The following is a 25,844-nucleotide window of genomic DNA, read 5'->3' on the forward strand; positions in this document are numbered from 1 at the left end:
ATAATCTCTCACTGACACAGGCTTCACACCCCAATAATCTCTCACTGACACAGGCTTTACACCTCAATAATCTCTCACTGACACAGGCTTCACACCCCAATAATCTCTCACTGACACAGGCTTCACACCCCAATAATCTCTCACTGACACAGGCTTCACACCCCAATAATCTCTCACTGACACAGGCTTCACACCCCAATAATCTTTCACTGACACAGGCTTCACACCCCAATAATCTCTCACTGACACAGGCTTCACACCCCAATAATCTTTCACTGACACAGGCGTCACACCCCAATAATCTCTCACTGACACAGGCTTCACACCCCAATAATCTCTCACTGACACAGGCTTCACACCCCAATAATCTCTCACTGACACAGGCTTCACACCCCAATAATCTCTCACTGACACAGGCTTCACACCCCAATAATCTCTCACTGACACAGGCTTCACACCCCAATAATCTCTCACTGACACAGGCTTCACACCCCAATAATCTCTCACTGACACAGGCTTCACACCCCAATAATCTCTCACTGACACAGGCTTTACACCCCAATAATCTCTCACTGACACAGGCTTTACACCCCAATAATCTCCCTCGGACACAGGTTTTACACCTCAATAATCTTTCACTGACACAGGTGTCACACCCCAATAATCTCTCACTGACACAGGCTTTACACCTCAATAATCTTTCACTGACACAGGCGTCACACCCCAATAATCTCTCACTGACACAGGCTTCACACCCCAATAATCTCTCACTGACACAGGCTTTACACCCCAATAATCTCTCACTGACACAGGCTTCACACCCCAATAATCTTTCACTGACACAGGCGTCACACCCCAATAATCTCTCACTGACACAGGCTTCACACCCCAATAATCTCTCACTGACACAGGCTTTACACCTCAATAATCTTTCACTGACACAGGCGTCACACCCCAATAATCTCTCACTGACACAGGCTTCACACCCCAATAATCTCTCACTGACACAGGCTTTACACCTCAATAATCTCTCACTGACACAGGCTTTACACCCCAATAATCTCTCACTGACACAGGCTTTACACCCCAATAATCTCTCACTGACACAGGCTTCACACCCCAATAATCTTTCACTGACACAGGCTTTACCCCCCAATAATCTTTCACTGACACAGGCGTCACACCCCAATAATCTTTCACTAACACAGGCGTCACACCCCAATAATCTCTCACTGACACAGGCTTTACACCCCAATAATCTCCCTCGGACACAGGTTTTAAACCTCAATAATCTTTCACTGACACAGGCGTCACACCCCAATAATCTCTCACTGACACAGGCTTCACACCCCAATAATCTCTCACTGACACAGGCTTTACACCTCAATAATCTTTCACTGACACAGGCGTCACACCCCAATAATCTCTCACTGACACAGGCTTCACACCCCAATAATCTCTCACTGACACAGGCTTTACACCTCAATAATCTCTCACTGACACAGGCTTTACACCCCAATAATCTCTCACTGACACAGGCTTTACACCCCAATAATCTCTCACTGACACAGGCTTCACACCCCAATAATCTTTCACTGACACAGGCTTTACCCCCCAATAATCTTTCACTGACACAGGCGTCACACCCCAATAATCTTTCACTGACACAGGCTTTACCCCCCAATAATCTTTCACTAACACAGGCGTCACACCCCAATAATCTCTCACTGACACAGGCTTTACACCCCAATAATCTCCCTCGGACACAGGTTTTAAACCTCAATAATCTTTCACTGACACAGGCTTTACACCCTAATATTCTCTTTCTGACATTGGCCATACCCCAAACCCCAATACTGTCTCACTGATGGTGTCCTTGACCCCCGAGTCTCTCGCTGACATTGCTTTGCAGAGTTTACAAATATAAAGATAAAAGTGAGGCTTAAATTCGGATGAACAGAAAAACAGTATGTGGGGGTGTAACCCCCCAGTAATCAATACATTTGTCACTGCCAATCATAATTCTGTACTGGGTGGAGAACCCCCGCACCTTGGGCCCAACCAATATGAATGGGTATGAGGAACGCAGGGAACCCCCAAACTCACCCAATTCTATTGGAGGTTCAGGTGACCCAAAAGTTGGGGGAGATTCATAAACCAAAAACTGGAAAATACTCCTTGTGCCAAATACTTGTGATAAAACTGGATTTTATTCCATAAAGCTAAAAAGAACCTTATTCTGCAGAGTTTTATATCCGAAGACACATCGTCACATGTTCAAACAGCAGCAGCAAAGTATTACATATACATGGGAGTGTGACATCATCATTTTATCCTGCCACATATACATGGGAGTGTGACATCATCATTTTATCCTCCCACATATACATGGGAGTGTGACATCATCATTTTATCCTCCCACATATACACAATTAACCCCTTCATGACAAGCCGCCTGCTGTGTAAATAAACTTCTCTAAATACACCTAAACGTGTCACTACTATTTGTCTCTCTCCATTCTCATACAGTATGAGTTAGATATGTCTATGAATGATACAGTAACATAGGAACATAGTAATATAATAACATAGTAACATAGTAAGAAAGGTTGAAAAAATACACACGTCCATCAAGTTCAACCTTTTAGTTGTTTTTTTTTATCTGCCTGTCAGTTGACACAGAGGAAGGAAAAAACTCCAAAATGGCAATGGGACCTTATTTGCCCTTGATGCTGCTGACTGGCATTGCTTGCTACAGACAAGTTTATTATCTACAAGGACTCCAAGCTCCGTCTCCATTATGGATTTGCCTAGTGCAGTCCCATAAAGGGTATAAGTGGATATTGTTACATCCCAGGTGCAGGACTTTACATTTATCAACATTGAATCTCATTTGCCACTTAGCTGCCCAGATTGCCAGTTAGTCAAGATCCTGTTGCAAGTGCCACATCCTGGATGGAATTAATTGGGCTGATAATTTTGTCTCATCTGCAAACACTGATACATTACTTACAATACCCTCCTCTAAGTCATTAATGAACAAGTTAAATAAAAGTGGCCCCAATACCGAGCCCTGAGGGACCCCACTAAGAACCTTACTCCAAGTAGAGAATGTCCCATTAACAACCACCCTCTGTACCCGATCCTGTAGCCAGTTTCCTATCCATGATGATATGGGGGGATATATATATATATATATGAATGATACAGTATGGGGGGATATATATATATATATATATATATGAATGATACAGTATGGGGGGATATATATATATATATATATGAATGATACAGTATGGGGGGATATATATATATATATGAATGATACAGTATGGGGGGATATATATATATATATATATATGAATGATACAGTATGGGGGGATATATATATATATATATATATATGAATGATACAGTATGGGGGGATATATATATATATATATATATATATATATATATATGAATGATACAGTATGGGGGATATATATATATATATATATATATGAATGATACAGTATGGGGGGATATATATATATATATATATATATATATATATATATATATGAATGATACAGTATGGGGGGATATATATATATATATATATGAATGATACAGTATGGGGGGATATATATATATATATATATATATATATGAATGATACAGTATGGGGGATATATATATATATGAATGATACAGTATGGGGGGATATATATATATATGAATGATACAGTACGGGGGATATATATATATATATATGAATGATACAGTATGGGGGATATATATATATATATATATATATATATATATATATATATATATATATGAATGATACAGTACGGGGGATATATATATATATATATGAATGATACAGTATGGGGGGATATATATATATATATATATATGAATGATACAGTATGGGGGGATATATATATATGAATGATACAGTACGGGGGGATATATATATATATATGAATGATACAGTATGGGGGGATATATATATATGAATGATACAGTATGGGGGGATATATATATATATGAATGATACAGTATGGGGGGATATATATATATATGAATGATACAGTATGGGGGGATATATATATATGAATGATACAGTACGGGGGGGATATATATATATGAATGATACAGTATGGGGGGATATATATATATATGAATGATACAGTATGGGGGGATATATATATATGAATGATACAGTACGGGGGGGATATATATATATGAATGATACAGTGTGTCAGGACTCAGGGGGTGAATCAGAGAGAAGGGGGGTGCCGGGGGGAAGGAGAGAATGAGGAAACGTATCAGATAAAAACAAGAAGATCTCAGGCCCAATTCCATTAAGTGTCTGGGACTAATCTGATAATGGGCATGTGCAGGAGCAGTACTGGCGACACAGAACTAACGAGCCTCTTAATCAGCTCCAATTAGTCTCATTAAGTGCAGATTAACTGCAGAACAGAGACAATTGGATCCCGAGTACCCCCCTCCCCCCCACACACACTTGTTCTCTGTCTTACTGTATATAAAGAACAGGGCTCAAGATCTTCTTTGTGTTACTCTATATAGAGCAGAGGGCAGGGAGTTACTGTATATAGAGCAGGGAGTTACTGTATATAGAGTAAGGGGCAGGGAGTTACTGTATATAGAGCAGGGAGTTACTGTATATAGAGTAAGGGGCAGGGAGTTACTGTATATAGAGTAAGGGGCAGGGAGTTACTGTATATAGAGCAGGGAGTTACTGTATATAGAGTAAGGGGCAGGGAGTTACTGTATATAGAGTAAGGGGCAGGGAGTTACTGTATATAGAGCAGGGAGTTACTGTATATAGAGTAAGGGGCAGGGAGTTACTGTATATAGAGTAAGGGGCAGGGAGTTACTGTATATAGAGCAGGGGGGCAGGGAGTTACTGTATATAGAATAAGGGGCAGGGAGTTACTGTATATAGAATAAGGGGCAGGGAGTTACTGTCTATAGAGCAGGGGGCAGGGAGTTACTGTATATAGAATAAGGGGCAGGGAGTTACTGTATATAGAATAAGGGGCAGGGAGTTACTGTATATAGAGCAGAGGGCAGGGAGTTACTGTATATAGAATAAGGGGCAGGGAGTTACTGTCTATAGAGCAGGGGGCAGGGAGTTACTGTATATAGAATAAGGGGCAGGGAGTTACTGTATATAGAATAAGGGGCAGGGAGTTACTGTCTATAGAGCAGGGGGCAGGGAGTTACTGTTTATAGAATAAGGGATAAGAGGCAGGGAGTTACTGTATATAGAATAAGGGGCAGGGAGTTACTGTATTTAGAGCAGGGGGCAGGGAGTTACTGTATATAGAATAAGAGGCAGGGAGTTACTGTATTTAGAGCAGGGGGCAGGGAGTTACTGTATATAGAATAAGAGGCAGGGAGTTACTGTATTTAGAGCAGGGGGCAGGGAGTTACTGTATATAGAGCAGAGGGCAGGGAGTTACTATATATAGAATAAGGGGCAGGGAGTTACTGTATATAGAGCATGGGGCAGGGAGTTACTGTCTATAGAGCAGGGGGCAGGGAGTTACTGTATATAGAGCAGAGGGCAGGGAGTTACTGTATATAGAGCATGGGGCAGGGAGTTACTGTCTATAGAGCAGGGGGCAGGGAGTTACTGTATATAGAGCAGAGGGCAGGGAGTTACTGTATATAGAGCATGGGGCAGGGAGTTACTGTCTATAGAGCAGGGGGCAGGGAGTTACTGTATATAGAATAAGAGGCAGGGAGTTACTGTATTTAGAGCAGGGGGCAGGGAGTTACTGTATATAGAGCAGAGGGCAGGGAGTTACTATATATAGAATAAGGGGCAGGGAGTTACTGTATATAGAGCAGAGGGCAGGGAGTTACTGTATATAGAGCATGGGGCAGGGAGTTACTGTCTATAGAGCAGGGGGCAGGGAGTTACTGTATATAGAATAAGGGGCAGGGAGTTACTGTCTATAGAGCAGGGGGCAGGGAGTTACTGTATATAGAATAAGGGATAAGAGGCAGGGAGTTACTGTATTTAGAGCAGGGGCAGTGAGTTACTGAATAGATGTTTAACCCTAATACACAACCCGTCCCTCCACAAAGACAAACGAACTCGGAAGAAAAGAGGCATTGAGTGTCGCCATGGAAACAACCTACCCACCAGCGCTTAGCGGAAGTGTCGTCATACCAGTATCAAAATGGCGTCTCAAGGGCCGTTAGTGATAGCGATGCGGCTCCGGAACCAGCTCCAGTCCGTTTATAAGATGGACCCACTTAGGAACGAGGTAGGAGTGAGTTAGGGGCTGTTCGCAATACATATTGGGTTCGCGGCAGGGTGGCCCTCTATTGCCTGTCTCTGGTTCCTATGGATTTTGAGGGAGGGAGTAAATGCACTCTTGCCACTCACAAGATGGCTGTTTTTCGTCTATAGGCCGTGAGTTGCTGCGCCATTCTCAAGATGGCTGCTTTTGATGCCCTGAAGGTGGTGACTACCGCCAATCTTAATATGGCTGCTTTCCCTAAGGTCAAAAATTCCCTATAAATAAGCCACTTCCAAGCAGTTACCTCTTGTTTAATAACTGACATTTCAGTGACGGACTCACTACTCCTATTGAGTGAGGAACCTAATATATATAGATATAGTGATCATATCCCCCTTATATATTTATATATAGTGATCATATCCCCTTATATATTTATATATAGTGATCATATCCCCTTATATATTTATATATAGTGATCATATCCCTCTTATATATTTATATATAGTGATCATATCCCCCTTATATATTTATATATAGTGATCATATCCCCTTATATATTTATATATAGTGATCATATCCCCTTATATATTTATATATAGTGATCATATCCCTCTTATATATTTATATATAGTGATCATATCCCCCTTATATATTTATATATAGTGATCATATCCCCTTATATATTTATATATAGTGATCATATCCCCTTATATATTTATATATAGTGATCATATCCCCTTATATATTTATATATAGTGATCATATCCCCCTTATATATTTATATATAGTGATCATATCCCCTTATATATTTATATATAGTGATCATATCCCCTTATATATTTATATATAATGATCATATCCCCTTATATATTTATATATAGTGATCATACCCCCCTTATATATTTATATATAGTGATCATATCCCCCTTATATATTTATATATAGTGATCATATCCCCCTTATATATTTATATATAGTGATCATATCCCTCTTATATATTTATATATAGTGATCATATCCCCCTTATATATTTATATATAGTGATCATATCCCCTTATATATTTATATATAGTGATCATATCCCCTTATATATTTATATATAGTGATCATATCCCCTTATATATTTATATATAGAGATCATATCCCCCTTATATATTTATATATAGTGATCATATCCCCTTATATATTTATATATAGTGATCATATCCCCTTATATATTTATATATAGTGATCATATCCCCTTATATATTTATATATGGTGATCATATCCCCTTATATATTTATATATAGTGATCATATCCCCTTATATATTTATATATAGTGATCATATCCCCCTTATATATTTATATATAGTGATCATATCCCCTTATATATTTATATATAGTGATCATATCCCCTTATATATTTATATATAGTGATCATACCCCCCTTATATATTATATATAGTGATCATATCCTCTTATATATTTATATATAGTGATCATATCCCCTTATATATTTATATATAGTGATCAAATCTCCCTTATATATTTATATATAGTGATCATATCCCCTTATATATTTATATATAGTGATCATATCCTCTTATATATTTATATATAGTGATCATACCCCCTTATATATTTATATATAGTGATCATATCCCCCTTATATATTTATATATAGTGATCATACCCCCTTATATATTTATATATAGTGATCATATCCCCCTTATATATTTATATATAGTGATCATATCCCCCTTATATATTTATATATAGTGATCATATCCCCCTTATATATTTATATATAGTGATCATATCCCCTTATATATTTATATATAGTGATCATATCCCCTTATATATTTATATATAGTGATCATATCCCCTTATATATTTATATATAGTGATCATATCCCCTTATATATTTATATATAGTGATCATATCCCCCTTATATATTTATATATAGTGATCATATCCCCTTATATATTGATATATAGTGATCATATCCCCTTATATATTGATATATAGTGATCATATCCCCTTATATATTGATATATAGTGATCATATCCCCTTATATATTTATATATAGTGATCATATCCCCTTATATATTTATATATAGTGATCATATCCCCCTTATATATTTATATATAGCGATCATATCCCCTTATATATTTATATATAGTGATCATATCCCCTTATATATTTATATATATTGATCATATCCCCTTATATATTTATATATAGTGATCATATCCCCCTTATATATTTATATATAGTGATCATATCCCCTTATATATTTATATATAGTGATCATATCCCCCTTATATATTTATATATAGTGATCATATCCCCCTTATATATTTATATATAGTGATCATATCCCCCTTATATATTGATATATAGTGATCATATCCCCCTTATATATTGATATATAGTGATCATATCCCCTTATATATTTATATATAGTGATCATATCCCCTTATATATTTATATATAGTGATCATATCCCCCTTATATATTTATATATAGTGATCATATCCCCTTATATATTTATATATAGCGATCATATCCCCTTATATATTTATATATAGTGATCATATCCCCTTATATATTTATATATAGCGATCATATCCCCTTATATATTTATATATAGTGATCATATCCCCCTTATATATTTATATATAGTGATCATATCCCCCTTATATATTTATATATAGTGATCATATCCCCTTATATATTTATATATAGTGATCATATCCCCTTATATATTTATATATAGTGATCATATCCCCCTTATATATTTATATATAGTGATCATATCCCCCTTATATATTTATATATAGTGATCATATCCCCCTTATATATTTATATATAGTGATCATATCCCCCTTATATATTTATATATAGTGATCATATCCCCCTTATATATTTATATATAGTGATCATATCCCCCTTATATATTTATATATAGTGATCATATCCCCTTATATATTGATATATAGTGATCATATCCCCTTATATATTTATATATAGTGATCATATCCCATTTATATATAGTGATCATATCCCCCTTATATATTTATATATAGTGATCATATCCCCTTATATAATTATATATAGTGATCATATCCCTCTTATATATTTATATATAGTGATCATATCCCCTTATATATTTATATATAGTGATCATATCCCCTTATATATTTATATATAGTGATCATATCCCATTTATATATAGTGATCATATTCCCCTTATATATTTATATTTATATATAGCGATCATATCCCCTTATATATTTATATATAGTGATCATATCCCCTTATATATTTATATATAGTGATCATATCCCCCTTATATATTTATATATAGTGATCATATCCCCCTTATATATTTATATATAGTGATCATATCCCCTTATATATTTATATATAGTGATCATATCCCCCTTATATATTTATATATAGTGATCATATCCCCCTTATATATTTATATATAGTGATCATATCCCCCTTATATATTTATATATAGTGATCATATCCCCCTTATATATTGATATATAGTGATCATATCCCCTTATATATTTATATATAGTGATCATATCCCCTTATATATTGATATATAGTGATCATATCCCCCTTATATATTTATATATAGTGATCATATCCCCTTATATATTTATATATAGCGATCATATCCCCTTATATATTTATATATAGTGATCATATCCCCTTATATATTTATATATAGCGATCATATCCCCCTTATATATTTATATATAGTGATCATATCCCCCTTATATATTTATATATAGTGATCATATCCCCTTATATATTTATATATAGTGATCATATCCCCCTTATATATTTATATATAGTGATCATATCCCCCTTATATATTTATATATAGTGATCATATCCCCCTTATATATTTATATATAGTGATCATATCCCCTTATATATTTATATATAGTGATCATATCCCCCTTATATATTTATATATAGTGATCATATCCCCCTTATATATTTATATATAGTAATCATATCCCCTTATATATTTATATATAGTGATCATATCCCCTTATATATAGTGATCATATCCCATTTATATATAGTGATCATATCCCCCTTATATATTTATATATAGTGATCATATCCCCTTATATATTTATATATAGTGATCATATCCCATTTATATATAGTGATCATATCCCCTTATATATTTATATATAGTGATCATATCCCCTTATATATTTATATATAGTGATCATATCCCATTTATATATAGTGATCATATTCCCCTTATATATTTATATATAGTGATCATATCCCCTTATATATTTATATATAGTGATCATATCCCATTTATATATAGTGATCATATTCCCCTTATATATTTATATAAGGGGAATGTAGGGGTTTTTAACTTTAAGAAATGCATTGTTAGGTTATATTATGGAATGGATATATATGGGGGGACTAGATATACTAATCCTTCATTTAGTCGTATATAATGGACCCTTCCATGTGATATTCCCAGATATTTCAGAAGTAATCCAATCTTCAGAGATTCTATTTATGTTTGGAGATTTCATGACATGATCCAGCGCTTTACAGCTTTTACCCCAGTGCAAAATGTAAATGATTTTATATATCCAGTTCCTTCTTCTTTGCTTGGGATTAAGAACAATATTCCAACTTTGCTAAGAGATGTTTTGGATCAGGATAAAGGAAAGTCTCTTTCCTGGGAAGAGTAACAAAATGAATTCAAATGTTATGACAAGGAGAGAGTTCTATATTTCCAAATGAAAGCCCATTTGCAGCTATATTTTAATGCTGGCTCATTAGCTTTTTGACTTAATTGATTAATACGTTTATAAAACTTCCTTTTTGTAATAAAGTCAACTTTAGATCCAGTAATTTTCTAGATTTTCTTCCAAAAATGGATGAGCCTTTCGAGCTTTCTGCTTCTTGGATTATTCCTTTACATCAGTCCGGCATCTCAAATCTCTGAAGAGTTATAATACTTGCTTGGGAGCTGAGAACTGGACACTGATACATGTAGGGGCTGATTCACTAAGGGTCGAATATCGAGGATTAATTAACCCTCGATATTTGACTGGGAATTGAAATCCTTCGACTTCGAATATCGACGTTGAAGGATTTAGCGCAAATAGTGCGATCGTACGATCGAAGGATTATTCCTTCGATCGAACGATTAAATCCTTCAATTCGTTCGATTCGAATTATTTAAATCCAACGATCGAAGGAATAATCCTTCGATCAAAAAAAGTCAGCCAAGGCTATGGGGACCTTCCCCATAGGCTAACATTGAGCTCGGTAGCTTTTAGATGGCGAACTAGGGGGTCGAAGTTTTTTATAAAGAGACAGTACTTCGACTATCGAATGGTTGAATGGTCCAACGATTTTTACTTTGAATCCTTCGATAGTCGTAGTCGAAGGTCGAAGAAGCCCATTCGATGGTTGAAGTAGCCCAAAAAATACTTCGAAATTCGAAGTTTTTTTACTTCGAATCCTTCACTCGAAGTTAGTGAATCGGCCCCCTTAAAGTTAATCCATTAGGGTTATGGTTCCTGCTATAAAAGAGTTGATAATCTTTACTTATATCGGCCAAAATCTGAGGCTGAGAATGTGCAGATGTTTCACTACTTCTGGTCCTGCCCTTTAGTCTCTCAATTATGGGAGAAATTGCAAAGGTTCCTCTCTCTTGGCTGACAGACGAAAATCAAACTATATCCAACGTTCACTTTATTGGATTTAATTGAGGGTGATCATTTTAAACTCAACCTTGAAATTGGGAAGGAGCTATTAAATTTATTACATCTTTTCATGAATACTATGAGGAAACGTATATCTCTTTATTGGATACAGAAGGAAGTCCCGACCTTAAAGGAAGGTCTTTTTTTTCTTTAAGTCAGTTATTCTTGCAAGAAGCTTTTATATATTATATTCTTTTTATTGTCTATGGTCCAGATATCTAGATTTATTTGATAAACCCAAGAAAGAATCACTGATTACATTGGGATTTAATGTTGTATCTCTGTCATCTATATTTCTTTGCTCTAATGTTGTTTTTATTATGTTTTTATGATTTCTGTTGGATCTTTATTTTTTAGGTTTGTTTGTGAAGATCATTTGTTACTGTATTTTTAGGCTTTTCAATATTTTCAGAATTTTGTTTATGTACTGCTCTATCAGTGACTTGTTTATGAAAATAATAAACACGTTGTAAAATGACAAAGAGCATTACTTGGACCATTAGACCAAGGGGGTCATTTACTAAACTCTGAATGCAAAAATCACCAAAAATTCGTGATTTTTTTTTATATAAAAATGGACTTTTAAAAAATCAAATTTTTCGGAATTTATTAAACCCTGAGGATGGAAAAGTCAAAATCAGAAAATCCGGCATCTCAGACCTGTTGAGGTTGCAAATAAGTCAATGGGAGAAGTTCCAATGATTTTTTGATGTGCGCTGGGTTTTTGGCAATACCCCGAATTTTTCAGAGTTTTCGGGCAAAATGATGAGTTTTGTGTCAGAAAAAATTGTGATGATCTGAAGAAAAATCAGAAAAAATCATGAAAATCTTATTTTTCACATTTTTTTTCCAAATTATTTTCCCTCAAAAAATTTTTCGGGAAAGTGTATTACTAAATAAGCACAAAAAACCCGCACGGAGTTTTTTTCAGAACATATTGAGATAAATTCGGACTTTGATTAATAACCCCCTTGGTGTAGAAAGGAGGTGTGTGTCTGGGGGGGTGTATTACACCATATTGGAAAAAGTGATTTGATTATATCGGAAACCGTTTAGAAGTTTTAATTGATTTTATTTCCATGTGGTGAAGCTTATATAAAATTTTCTTTTGCGGTACTTCCCCTTTAAATGACATATCCTGCATCAGCCGCTGAGAGCTGAGCCGTCTGTATTACTACAGGGTGGGGCTTGAAGCTGTGGCTCCTCTGTTGTGTAGAAGAAGGAAGAGAAGGGGTTAAGTGTCTCACCCTCATTGTCACTGCCCACCCTGTGCCCTGCCCCAGAAATGGCAGAAGGAGTGGCAGGAGGGCACCATTTTGGAGGATGTACATGAGAGAGATTCTGCCCAGGGGCACAAGACTATGGGCAAGAACAGGGCACCTAATCTTGTTATTTGCAGCCCCTCATATCAAATGCATTTTGGCTAAAGAGCCGCCAGCCTGCTGAGCAGTTGTGTTGCCCCCCTGGGATAACCTCATATATATTTGCCCCCCAGGAAGTGGTGAAGGTGAAAATGAAGGAGCTGAATGAGCACATTGTGTGTTACCTGTGCGCCGGCTACTTCATAGATGCCACAACCATAACGGAATGTCTGCACACCTGTAAGTCCCTCCCATTTGCTCCTGTTCCCCCTGCACAAATCTTACGCTCCTTAACCCTCAATGTACCCTATCAGGAATTTGGCCTTTGGTACCTTACCTTCCCCCAAATATTGTCCCCAATCCTCTGATCCACTTCTGCCCCCCCACTGCTATCCATAGATGTACATGCACCCCAACAGATATATGTGCCCCCCACACTGCTATCCATAGATACAGATGCACCCCATTATATATATGTGCCCCCCACACTGCTATCCATAGATACAGATGCACCCCATTATATATATGTGCCCCCCACTGCTATCCATAGATGTACATGCACCCCATTATACATATGTGCCCCCTCTCTGCTATTCATAGATACAGATGCACCCCATTATATATATGTGCCCCCCACTGCTATCCATAGATGTACATGCACCCCATTATACATATGTGCCCCCTCACTGCTATCCATAGATACAGATGCACCCCATTATATATATGTGCCCCCCACTGCTATCCATAGATGTACATGCACCCCTTTATACATATGTGCCCCCTCACTGCTATCCATAGATACAGATGCACCCCATTATATATATGTGCCCCCCACTGCTATCCATAGATGTACATGCACCCCATTATATATATGTGCCCCGTCACTGCTATCCATAGATACAGATGCACCCCATTATATATGTGACTAGTGCCCTGTGTGTCCCACAGTCTGTAAGAGCTGCCTAGTGAAGTACCTACAGACCAGCAAGTACTGCCCCCTGTGCAACATCAAGATCCACGAGACTCAGCCCCTCCTCAATCTCAAGCTGGACCGGGTCCTGCAGGACATTGTCTACAAGCTGGTGCCGGGCCTTCAGGAGAGTGAGTCTGTCTGTCTAACTGTTCCCTCCTGGGGGAGTCTGTCTGCAGGACACTTTGCTTGTCTGTCCATCTCACTGTATCCCCCAGGGGGTTGTGGGCTGAGGTGAGGGGGTCTGTCTGTCTCCTGCTTACAGTGGGACTATCTCTGTGCAGATGAAGACAGTCGCATCAGAGATTTCTACCATTCCCGTGGGTTGGAGCGAGTTCTTCAGTCAAGTGCAGTTGAAGGTAATTAATTCATAGCAACACCCCCCCCCTTAAGTGTGGGGCCCAAATCCCCAGTATTTTCTCACTTAGGGCCACTGAGGTTACTCCTTTGTCTTCCAGACTCTGTGGGAGATGTCTCGCATCTGTCTCTTTCCTTGGCAGTCTCTCAGAAGACGTCCCACTATTACAGGAACGATGAACATGTCTGTCTTTGTCTTGAGAAAGTCGGGTGAGAATGTCTGTGACCCCAGCAGTGGCACATTAAAGAAGTGAGGAGGGTGGGGGTGGCATGTGCTAAATTGCTTGTGTTTCTCTTATTAGTTCTGGGAAAGACAAGAAGAAGTTTATCCTGCAGGTAAGTGTCCCCAGCTGTAAGTACCTGCACATCTCCATGTAGCCTTGTCTCACACTACAAGCAAATAGTGAGGGAGAGAATAGAGAAGGGACGTGGCACAGTGTAGAAGAGAAATAGTGAGGGAGAGAATAGAGAAGGGACGTGGCACCGTGTAGAATAGAAATAGTGAGGGAGAGAATAGAGAAGGGACGTGGCACCGTGTATAAGAGAAATAGTGAGGGAGTCAGGCAGTGAAGGGACGTGGCACAGTGTAGAAGAGAAATAGTGAGGGAGAGAATAGAGAAGGGACGTGTAGAAGAGAAATAGTGAGGGAGTCAGTCAGTGAAGGGACGTGGCACATTGTATAAGAGAAATAGTGAGGGTGTCCAGCAGAGAAGGGACGTGGCAGAGTGTAGAATAGAAATAGTGAGGGAGTCAGGCAGTGAAGGGACGTGGCAGTGAAGGGACGTGGCACAGTGTATAAGAGAAATAGTGAGGGAGAGAATAGAGAAGGGACGTGGCACAGTGTAGAAGAGAAATAGTGAGGGAGAGAATAGAGAAGGGACGTGGCACAGTGTAGAATAGAAATAGTGAGGGAGAGAATAGAGAAGGGACGTGGCACAGTGTAGAAGAGAAATAGTGAGGGAGAGAATAGAGAAGGGACGTGGCACAGTGTAGAAGAGAAATAGTGAGGGAGAGAATAGAGAAGGGACGTGGCACAGTGTAGAAGAGAAATAGTGAGGGAGAGAATAGAAAAGGGACGTGGCACAGTGTAGAATAGAAATAGTGAGGGAGAGAATAGAGAAGGGACATGGCACAGTGTAGAATAGAAATAGTGAGGGAGAGAATAGAGAAGGGACGTGGCACAGTGTAGAAGAGAAATAGTGAGGGAGAGAATAGAGAAGGGATGTGTAGAAGAGAAATAGTGAGGGAGAGAATAGAGAAGGGACATGTAGAAGAGAAATAGTGAGGGAGAGAATAGAGAAGGGACGTGTAGAAGAGAAATAGTGAGGGAGAGAATAGAGAAGGGACGTGGCACAGTGTATAAGAGAAATAGTGAGGGAGAGAATAGAGAAGGGACATGTAGAAGAGAAATAGTGAGGGAGAGAATAGAGAAGGGACATGTAGAAGAGAAATAGTGAGGGAGAGAATAGAGAAGGGACGTGGCACAGTGTATAAGAGAAATAGTGAGGGAGAGAATAGAGAAGGGACGTGTATAAGAGAAATAGTGAGGGAGTCAGGCAGTGAAGGGACGTGGCACATTGTATAAGAGAAATAGTGAGGGTGTCCAGCAGAGAAGGGACGTGGCAGAGTGTAGAATAGAAATAGTGAGGGAGTCAGGCAGTGAAGGGACGTGGCACAGTGTATAAGAGAAATAGTGAGGGAGAGAATAGAGAAGGGACGTGGCACAGTGTAGAAGAGAAATAGTGAGGGAGAGAATAGAGAAGGGACGTGGCACAGTGTAGAAGAGAAATAGTGAGGGAGAGAATAGAGAAGGGACGTGGCACAGTGTAGAAGAGAAATAGTGAGGGAGAGAATAGAGAAGGGACGTGTAGAAGAGAAATAGTGAGGGAGAGAATAGAGAAGGGACATGTAGAAGAGAAATAGTGAGGGAGAGAATAGAGAAGGGACATGTAGAAGAGAAATAGTGAGGGAGAGAATAGAGAAGGGACGTGGCACAGTGTATAAGAGAAATAGTGAGGGAGAGAATAGAGAAGGGACATGTAGAAGAGAAATAGTGAGGGAGAGAATAGAGAAGGGACATGTAGAAGAGAAATAGTGAGGGAGAGAATAGAGAAGGGACGTGGCACAGTGTATAAGAGAAATAGTGAGGGAGAGAATAGAGAAGGGACGTGGCACCGTGTATAAGAGAAATAGTGAGGGAGTCAGGCAGTGAAGGGACGTGGCACATTGTATAAGAGAAATAGTGAGGGAGAGAATAGAGAAGGGACGTGGCACAGTGTATAAGAGAAATAGTGAGGGAGAGAATAGAGAAGGGACGTGTATAAGAGAAATAGTGAGGGAGTCAGGCAGTGAAGGGACGTGGCACATTGTATAAGAGAAATAGTGAGGGTGTCCAGCAGAGAAGGGACGTGGCAGAGTGTAGAATAGAAATAGTGAGGGAGTCAGGCAGTGAAGGGACGTGGCACAGTGTATAAGAGAAATAGTGAGGGAGAGAATAGAGAAGGGACGTGGCACAGTGTAGAAGAGAAATAGTGAGGGAGAGAATAGAGAAGGGACGTGGCACAGTGTAGAAGAGAAATAGTGAGGGAGAGAATAGAGAAGGGACGTGTAGAAGAGAAATAGTGAGGGAGAGAATAGAGAAGGGACATGTAGAAGAGAAATAGTGAGGGAGAGAATAGAGAAGGGACGTGGCACAGTGTATAAGAGAAATAGTGAGGGAGAGAATAGAGAAGGGACATGTAGAAGAGAAATAGTGAGGGAGAGAATAGAGAAGGGACATGTATAAGAGAAATAGTGAGGGAGAGAATAGAGAAGGGACATGTAGAAGAGAAATAGTGAGGGAGAGAATAGAGAAGGGACGTGGCACAGTGTATAAGAGAAATAGTGAGGGAGAGAATAGAGAAGGGACATGTAGAAGAGAAATAGTGAGGGAGAGAATAGAGAAGGGACATGTAGAAGAGAAATAGTGAGGGAGAGAATAGAGAAGGGACATGTAGAAGAGAAATAGTGAGGGAGAGAATAGAGAAGGGACGTGGCACAGTGTATAAGAGAAATAGTGAGGGAGAGAATAGAGAAGGGACATGTAGAAGAGAAATAGTGAGGGAGAGAATAGAGAAGGGACGTGGCACAGTGTATAAGAGAAATAGTGAGGGAGAGAATAGAGAAGGGACGTGGCACCGTGTATAAGAGAAATAGTGAGGGAGTCAGGCAGTGAAGGGACGTGGCACAGTGTATAAGAGAAATAGTGAGGGTGTCCAGCAGAGAAGGGACGTGGCAGAGTGTAGAATAGAAATAGTGAGGGAGTCAGGCAGTGAAGGGACGTGGCACAGTGTATAAGAGAAATAGTGAGGGAGAGAATAGAGAAGGGACGTGGCACAGTGTAGAAGAGAAATAGTGAGGGAGAGAATAGAGAAGGGACGTGGCACAGTGTAGAAGAGAAATAGTGAGGGAGAGAATAGAGAAGGGATGTGGCACAGTGTATAAGAGAAATAGTGAGGGAGAGAATAGAGAAGGGACGTGGCACAGTGTATAAGAGAAATAGTGAGGGAGAGAATAGAGAAGGGACATGTAGAAGAGAAATAGTGAGGGAGAGAATAGAGAAGGGACGTGGCACAGTGTATAAGAGAAATAGTGAGGGAGAGAATAGAGAAGGGACATGTAGAAGAGAAATAGTGAGGGAGAGAATAGAGAAGGGACATGTAGAAGAGAAATAGTGAGGGAGAGAATAGAGAAGGGACATGTAGAAGAGAAATAGTGAGGGAGAGAATAGAGAAGGGACGTGGCACAGTGTATAAGAGAAATAGTGAGGGAGAGAATAGAGAAGGGACATGTAGAAGAGAAATAGTGAGGGAGAGAATAGAGAAGGGACATGTAGAAGAGAAATAGTGAGGGAGAGAATAGAGAAGGGACGTGGCACAGTGTATAAGAGAAATAGTGAGGGAGAGAATAGAGAAGGGACGTGGCACAGTGTATAAGAGAAATAGTGAGGGAGAGAATAGAGAAGGGACATGTAGAAGAGAAATAGTGAGGGAGAGAATAGAGAAGGGACGTGGCACAGTGTATAAGAGAAATAGTGAGGGAGAGAATAGAGAAGGGACGTGGCACCGTGTATAAGAGAAATAGTGAGGGAGTCAGGCAGTGAAGGGACGTGGCACAGTGTATAAGAGAAATAGTGAGGGTGTCCAGCAGAGAAGGGACGTGGCAGAGTGTAGAATAGAAATAGTGAGGGAGTCAGGCAGTGAAGGGACGTGGCACAGTGTATAAGAGAAATAGTGAGGGAGAGAATAGAGAAGGGACGTGGCACAGTGTATAAGAGAAATAGTGAGGGAGAGAATAGAGAAGGGACATGTAGAAGAGAAATAGTGAGGGAGAGAATAGAGAAGGGACATGTAGAAGAGAAATAGTGAGGGAGAGAATAGAGAAGGGACATGTAGAAGAGAAATAGTGAGGGAGAGAATAGAGAAGGGACGTGGCACAGTGTATAAGAGAAATAGTGAGGGAGAGAATAGAGAAGGGACATGTATAAGAGAAATAGTGAGGGAGAGAATAGAGAAGGGACGTGGCACAGTGTATAAGAGAAATAGTGAGGGAGAGAATAGAGAAGGGACGTGGCACAGTGTATAAGAGAAATAGTGAGGGAGAGAATAGAGAAGGGACATGTAGAAGAGAAATAGTGAGGGAGAGAATAGAGAAGGGACGTGGCACAGTGTATAAGAGAAATAGTGAGGGAGAGAATAGAGAAGGGACGTGGCACCGTGTATAAGAGAAATAGTGAGGGAGTCAGGCAGTGAAGGGACGTGGCACAGTGTATAAGAGAAATAGTGAGGGTGTCCAGCAGAGAAGGGACGTGGCACAGTGTATAAGAGAAATAGTGAGGGAGAGAATAGAGAAGGGACGTGGCACAGTGTATAAGAGAAATAGTGAGGGAGAGAATAGAGAAGGGACATGTAGAAGAGAAATAGTGAGGGAGAGAATAGAGAAGGGACATGTAGAAGAGAAATAGTGAGGGAGAGAATAGAGAAGGGACATGTAGAAGAGAAATAGTGAGGGAGAGAATAGAGAAGGGACGTGGCACAGTGTATAAGAGAAATAGTGAGGGAGAGAATAGAGAAGGGACATGTAGAAGAGAAATAGTGAGGGAGAGAATAGAGAAGGGACATGTAGAAGAGAAATAGTGAGGGAGAGAATAGAGAAGGGACGTGGCACAGTGTATAAGAGAAATAGTGAGGGAGAGAATAGAGAAGGGACGTGGCACAGTGTATAAGAGAAATAGTGAGGGAGAGAATAGAGAAGGGACATGTAGAAGAGAAATAGTGAGGGAGAGAATAGAGAAGGGATGTGGCACAGTGTATAAGAGAAATAGTGAGGGAGAGAATAGAGAAGGGACGTGGCACCGTGTATAAGAGAAATAGTGAGGGAGTCAGGCAGTGAAGGGACGTGGCACAGTGTATAAGAGAAATAGTGAGGGTGTCCAGCAGAGAAGGGACGTGGCAGAGTGTAGAATAGAAATAGTGAGGGAGTCAGGCAGTGAAGGGACGTGGCACAGTGTATAAGAGAAATAGTGAGGGAGAGAATAGAGAAGGGACGTGGCACAGTGTAGAAGAGAAATAGTGAGGGAGAGAATAGAGAAGGGACGTGGCACAGTGTAGAAGAGAAATAGTGAGGGAGAGAATAGAGAAGGGACGTGGCACAGTGTAGAAGAGAAATAGTGAGGGAGAGAATAGAGAAGGGACGTGTAGAAGAGAAATAGTGAGGGAGAGAATAGAGAAGGGACATGTAGAAGAGAAATAGTGAGGGAGAGAATAGAGAAGGGACATGTAGAAGAGAAATAGTGAGGGAGAGAATAGAGAAGGGACGTGGCACAGTGTATAAGAGAAATAGTGAGGGAGAGAATAGAGAAGGGACATGTAGAAGAGAAATAGTGAGGGAGAGAATAGAGAAGGGACATGTAGAAGAGAAATAGTGAGGGAGAGAATAGAGAAGGGACATGTAGAAGAGAAATAGTGAGGGAGAGAATAGAGAAGGGACGTGGCACAGTGTATAAGAGAAATAGTGAGGGAGAGAATAGAGAAGGGACATGTAGAAGAGAAATAGTGAGGGAGAGAATAGAGAAGGGACATGTAGAAGAGAAATAGTGAGGGAGAGAATAGAGAAGGGACGTGGCACAGTGTATAAGAGAAATAGTGAGGGAGAGAATAGAGAAGGGACGTGGCACAGTGTATAAGAGAAATAGTGAGGGAGAGAATAGAGAAGGGACATGTAGAAGAGAAATAGTGAGGGAGAGAATAGAGAAGGGACGTGGCACAGTGTATAAGAGAAATAGTGAGGGAGAGAATAGAGAAGGGACGTGTAGAATAGAAATAGTGAGGGAGTCAGGCAGTGAAGGGACGTGGCACAGTGTATAAGAGAAATAGTGAGGGAGAGAATAGAGAAGGGACGTGGCACAGTGTATAAGAGAAATAGTGAGGGAGAGAATAGAGAAGGGACGTGGCACAGTGTAGAAGAGAAATAGTGAGGGAGAGAATAGAGAAGGGACGTGGCACAGTGTAGAAGAGAAATAGTGAGGGAGAGAATAGAGAAGGGACATGTAGAAGAGAAATAGTGAGGGAGAGAATAGAGAAGGGACGTGGCACAGTGTATAAGAGAAATAGTGAGGGAGAGAATAGAGAAGGGACGTGGCACAGTGTATAAGAGAAATAGTGAGGGAGAGAATAGAGAAGGGACATGTATAAGAGAAATAGTGAGGGAGAGAATAGAGAAGGGACGTGGCACAGTGTATAAGAGAAATAGTGAGGGAGAGAATAGAGAAGGGACGTGTAGAATAGAAATAGTGAGGGAGTCAGGCAGTGAAGGGACGTGGCACAGTGTATAAGAGAAATAGTGAGGGAGAGAATAGAGAAGGGACGTGGCACAGTGTATAAGAGAAATAGTGAGGGAGAGAATAGAGAAGGGACGTGGCACAGTGTAGAAGAGAAATAGTGAGGGAGAGAATAGAGAAGGGACGTGGCACAGTGTAGAAGAGAAATAGTGAGGGAGAGAATAGAGTAGGGACGTGGCACAGTGTAGAAGAGAAATAGTGAGGGAGAGAATAGAGTAGGGACGTGGCACAGTGTAGAAGAGAAATAGTGAGGGAGAGAATAGAGAAGGGACATGGCACAGTGTATAAAAGAAATAGTGAGGGAGAGAATAGAGAAGGGACGTGGCACAGTGTATAAGAGAAATAGTGAGGGAGAGAATAGAGAAGGGACGTGTAGAATAGAAATAGTGAGGGAGTCAGGCAGTGAAGGGACGTGGCACAGTGTATAAGAGAAATAGTGAGGGAGAGAATAGAGAAGGGACGTGGCACAGTGTATAAGAGAAATAGTGAGGGAGAGAATAGAGAAGGGACGTGGCACAGTGTAGAAGAGAAATAGTGAGGGAGAGAATAGAGAAGGGACGTGGCACAGTGTAGAAGAGAAATAGTGAGGGAGAGAATAGAGTAGGGACGTGGCACAGTGTAGAAGAGAAATAGTGAGGGAGAGAATAGAGAAGGGACGTGGCACAGTGTAGAAGAGAAATAGTGAGGGAGTCAGGCAGGGAAGGGACGTGGCACCATTTAGAGAAAGTGATTTTACACCGTTCCTTTCTCTGCAGCAGAAATTTGTTCGGTGTTCTGTCCGTTCTGAGATTCGTCACCTACGCGGGGTTCTTAGTCATCGGCTCAGCGCACCTCTGGCGCATGTGAGTATTGGTGGCACCGTGTGGGCATAGTGGGCAGTGGGTGAGAATATCAGCTGGTTACACTGAGCTTTCCCACACAGGTGCAGCTCCTGATTGATAACAAAGTGCTGCCGGATCACATGACCATGAAGCAGTTGTGGTTGATGCACTGGTACGGCAAGGTGAGTTCCAATCCCCAAATTGGCCCCGTTGTTTGTCAAGATCAATTGTGCACCAGGGTATTTGCACGTCTCTCACTAATTCCCATGAAACCCTTCCCTGAGCCTGTCTCTTCCCTCTCGAGTGGGACCCTGACCACGCCAGAGGTGGCCCCGGGGCCCCAGACTCTACACACAGGACCATTGTGATGTTTTGTGTCTTTCAGCCGGCGCCGCTCGTTGTGTTGTACAGTGTCAGGGAGAAGAGGAGGTGACCCCCGCGCTGTGTTCTGTTTATTGCCTGTATGTGTGCTGGGCCAGTGAGCTAGCAATCTGCCTAGTGCAAATGACTGTGTGAATATTGTGTCATCTCCCCAGAGTGCCTTATTGCTCGGAGCATGGGCAAGCCTTTGTATAAAGTCATATTTTCTGGAGCCAAATGTATATTTTGCCAATGGTTTATAATAAAAGATGTAAATAGTGTGAAATGGAAGGAGGCGGTAGTTTGTGTGCAAGGGGTTTCCCAGGAACAACCCCGACTCAGCGGCTCCCTCTGTAGGTGTCGGATTGTTATTGTCCTGTAGGGTCGACTGGTGTCTCACTACTAATGATGGAGCTGATGTTTATATGGATCGCCTGGTCCCTGAACTCAAACAAAACGTAGTCATTGCCTGGCAGCAACTGTCATCCCTGTCCGACTGGCCAATCCCAGTGAGAGGCTGATCTGAGGGTGGGGAAAGACAATCGGGAAGTGACATCTCCCTGAGAAAGGAAGTGGGCGGAGTTGTTGGCACAGAGAGACTGAGGGTGTCTTCTTTATACCCTACATGCCCCCCAGGGCCCCCAGATTCATACGCATTCAGGAAAATCAAAGGGTCCAGCAGATCCTACAAATAAACACAAACCCTATGTTATAGGGAGGGGCAGTCAGCAGAGAAGGGAGGGGCACAGGTCAGTTATAGGGAGTGGTGTGTCACTGAAGTGGGTGGGGCATATCAGAAAAATGGGAGGGGCATATAGGGAGAGCTGTGTCACAGAAGTGGGAGGGGCACAGGACAGTTATAGGACAGTTATAGGGGCAGTTAGTGATACAGCCATCTTACCTTATGGGGGGCTATGGCATGTTGTGGTACAGTAGAGAGCTGGGAGGCACCTGGGGAAGGAGGACACAATATACAGTAAGTGCAAGAATGGTACAGGGATGGAGCCTTGCTCACTGGATTATAATGCACAATAGATGAGCTGCAGGGCAAAGCTGTGGGGGTTAGAGTGAGGGGCCAGAGGAAATTAGAGGGATGAGCTGAGTCCCTATGTTTGTGCTGAACTCATTCCAGTAGTGGGACAGGGATCACTGGTTTAGTGTGGCAGCTGCAGGCCGGTGAGTATGACACACACTTATTAAAGGGGAGCTGCATTGTGAGCTCTGCATTATGGGAAGGTGTGGGGCTTTATGGGGGACACAACAGTTGAGACCCAATGAATTGTAACGGGTGCGAGAATCACACAGAAGAGGGGCAGAGACCACAGATACAGATCAGTTGCTGGGGGGGATCCGTCTCACCCGGTTCCTTTCCGTTTTTTTACTCTGCAGCCTCCGTAACTTCACAGCCATGGGTGGATCAAGATACTTATACTTCCATTGGCTGTGTCTAGACCGTGGCATAACAGGTGCCATCTTTGTTCCTGGCACATTCTCTGTGTACAGTGAGGCGCAATGGGTAGGGTTGCCACCTTTTCTGGAAAAAAATACCGGCCTTCCTATATATTTATCTTTTTTCCCTATTAATAACATTGGGATCACTGACCTTCCTATATATTTATCTTTATTCCCTATTAATAACATTGGGATCACTGACCTTCCTATATATTTATCTTTATTCCCTATTAATAACATTGGGATCACTGACCTTCCTATATATTTATCTTTATTCCCTATTAATAACATTGGGATCACTGACCTTCCTATATATTTATCTTTATTCCCTATTAATAACATTGGAATCAACCATCATTTTTACCAGCCAGTAAAATACCAGCCCAGCAGTGGGCGGGGAGTCAGTAGTTGTCGCTGGAAGAGGCGCCGCACGTTTGTATAATCATCACAGTGAACACGTGTCACTCGCAGCTCTCGGGATTGGGGGGCGGGTGGAACTTAAAATGGGGACAAAACCCTGAGATTAATGACTGAGATTCACCCTTAGACATTCCCTTTCCCTGTAAATGAACATTTATGCAGACGGCCTTACCTGTCTGTACATCTAGGGTTAATGTTCTTCCTATTTGGAGGCAGGACAAACAGTATCTTGATTTATAGCTCCTCCTCTTCCTGATCTCCACTTCCTCTCCTCAGTTTTTTGAACATCTATAACAAAAATAAATCAGCCGTCACGAAAACTTCATTGTGACTTCTGATTTCGGCTCTTGAAAGGAATGGAGATTTAGGGATTAAGAGGAAAAATCTGTCATTTTTAATTGGTAATTTACCGTGACAGAGTCAAAGACAGCGGGGGAGGTTCCTAGACAGCGTCGCAAGTCTCTCAAGTCTGGGTCCCGAGCGCAAGGAGCTGAATGGGGAGTCATAATGCGGATCCTGAGGTGACTGACACGATGCAAATGGCGGCCCTGTGACATGATTGGTGCTTGCTGGGGCGTAATTCAGTGGGGCGGGAGAAAACTACCCTCACCTCAGCCTGGGATTGTTCTGTGCTTTCAAGGAGTAGGTAGGGGGCGCTGTGGGGACTGATGAGGGAAGGGTGAGTTTAGAGGCAGGAGCTGAATGTGCCTAGGGAACAAGTAAAGGGAAGGCAGGAACAGTGGAACAGGACAGACAAGGGTGAAGATCAGGACTGGAACAGACTGGATGGGACAGGACAGTGCGGGTGTAGATCAGATCAAACTGGGGATAGAGTGCAGAGGGAAACTGGAGCAGAATGTCTGGAAAGCGAGAGGAAGGGAGCAGAAAGCAGGAGAGGGAGGAAAAGGCAGGGCGAGATGCAGAGCGGAACAGAACAGTAAGCAGGAACCAGAAAGGTAAGGTCCGGTCAAGGCAAACAAGGCAGGGTTAAAGAAAGGATTCTTTGAACAAGGTTTAAAGCAGGCCAGGAGCAGAACTGGAAGGGGAAGCTAAAGTAGATAAAAACAAGACTAGGTTCACAGCTAGGCAGGACAGGGAAGGGTACAGACAAGACAAAGCAAGACAAGATAAGGCAGAAAAGGAAGGAGGCCAATTGCGCACTGCTAGGATGGGAACCAATGCTCAGGCAAGGA

The 25,844-nt window shown here is 40.8% G+C and overlaps 1 protein-coding gene across 2 annotated transcripts; it reads left to right on the forward strand.

Moving 5' to 3' along the window:
* The first annotated feature begins 6,001 nt into the window (after window positions 1-6,001).
* Window positions 6,002-23,070, forward strand: pcgf1.S (polycomb group ring finger 1 S homeolog). Of its 2 annotated transcripts, none has more exons than XM_018242927.2 (9): window positions 6,002-6,293; window positions 13,529-13,634; window positions 14,343-14,495; window positions 14,649-14,723; window positions 14,823-14,931; window positions 15,024-15,057; window positions 22,357-22,440; window positions 22,521-22,601; window positions 22,805-23,070. In XM_018242927.2, the coding sequence occupies exons 1-9, from the start codon at window positions 6,207-6,209 to the stop codon at window positions 22,850-22,852; spliced, it is 777 nt and encodes a 258-aa protein (XP_018098416.1). In that variant the 5' UTR covers window positions 6,002-6,206; the 3' UTR covers window positions 22,853-23,070. The 2 variants fall into 2 exon arrangements, with proteins under 2 accessions (XP_018098416.1, XP_018098415.1); XM_018242926.2 differs by having other exon boundaries at window positions 6,019-6,293; window positions 22,354-22,440.
* Window positions 23,071-25,844: the final 2,774 nt, after the last annotated feature.

The sequence above is a fragment of the Xenopus laevis genome, chromosome 1S (genome assembly GCF_017654675.1).
Source record: "Xenopus laevis strain J_2021 chromosome 1S, Xenopus_laevis_v10.1, whole genome shotgun sequence".
Taxonomy (NCBI): Eukaryota; Metazoa; Chordata; class Amphibia; order Anura; family Pipidae; genus Xenopus; species Xenopus laevis.

Coding starts and splice junctions, on each gene's coding strand:
- pcgf1.S (XM_018242926.2), top strand. CDS start 6,207: ATGGCGTCTCAAGGGCCGTTAGTGATAGCGATGCGGCTCCGGAACCAG. Junction 6,294..13,528: donor TGGACCCACTTAGGAACGAG/GTAGGAGTGAGT, acceptor TTTGCCCCCCAG/GAAGTGGTGAAGGTGAAAAT. Junction 14,932..15,023: donor CTTTGTCTTGAGAAAGTCGG/GTGAGAATGTCT, acceptor TTCTCTTATTAG/TTCTGGGAAAGACAAGAAGA.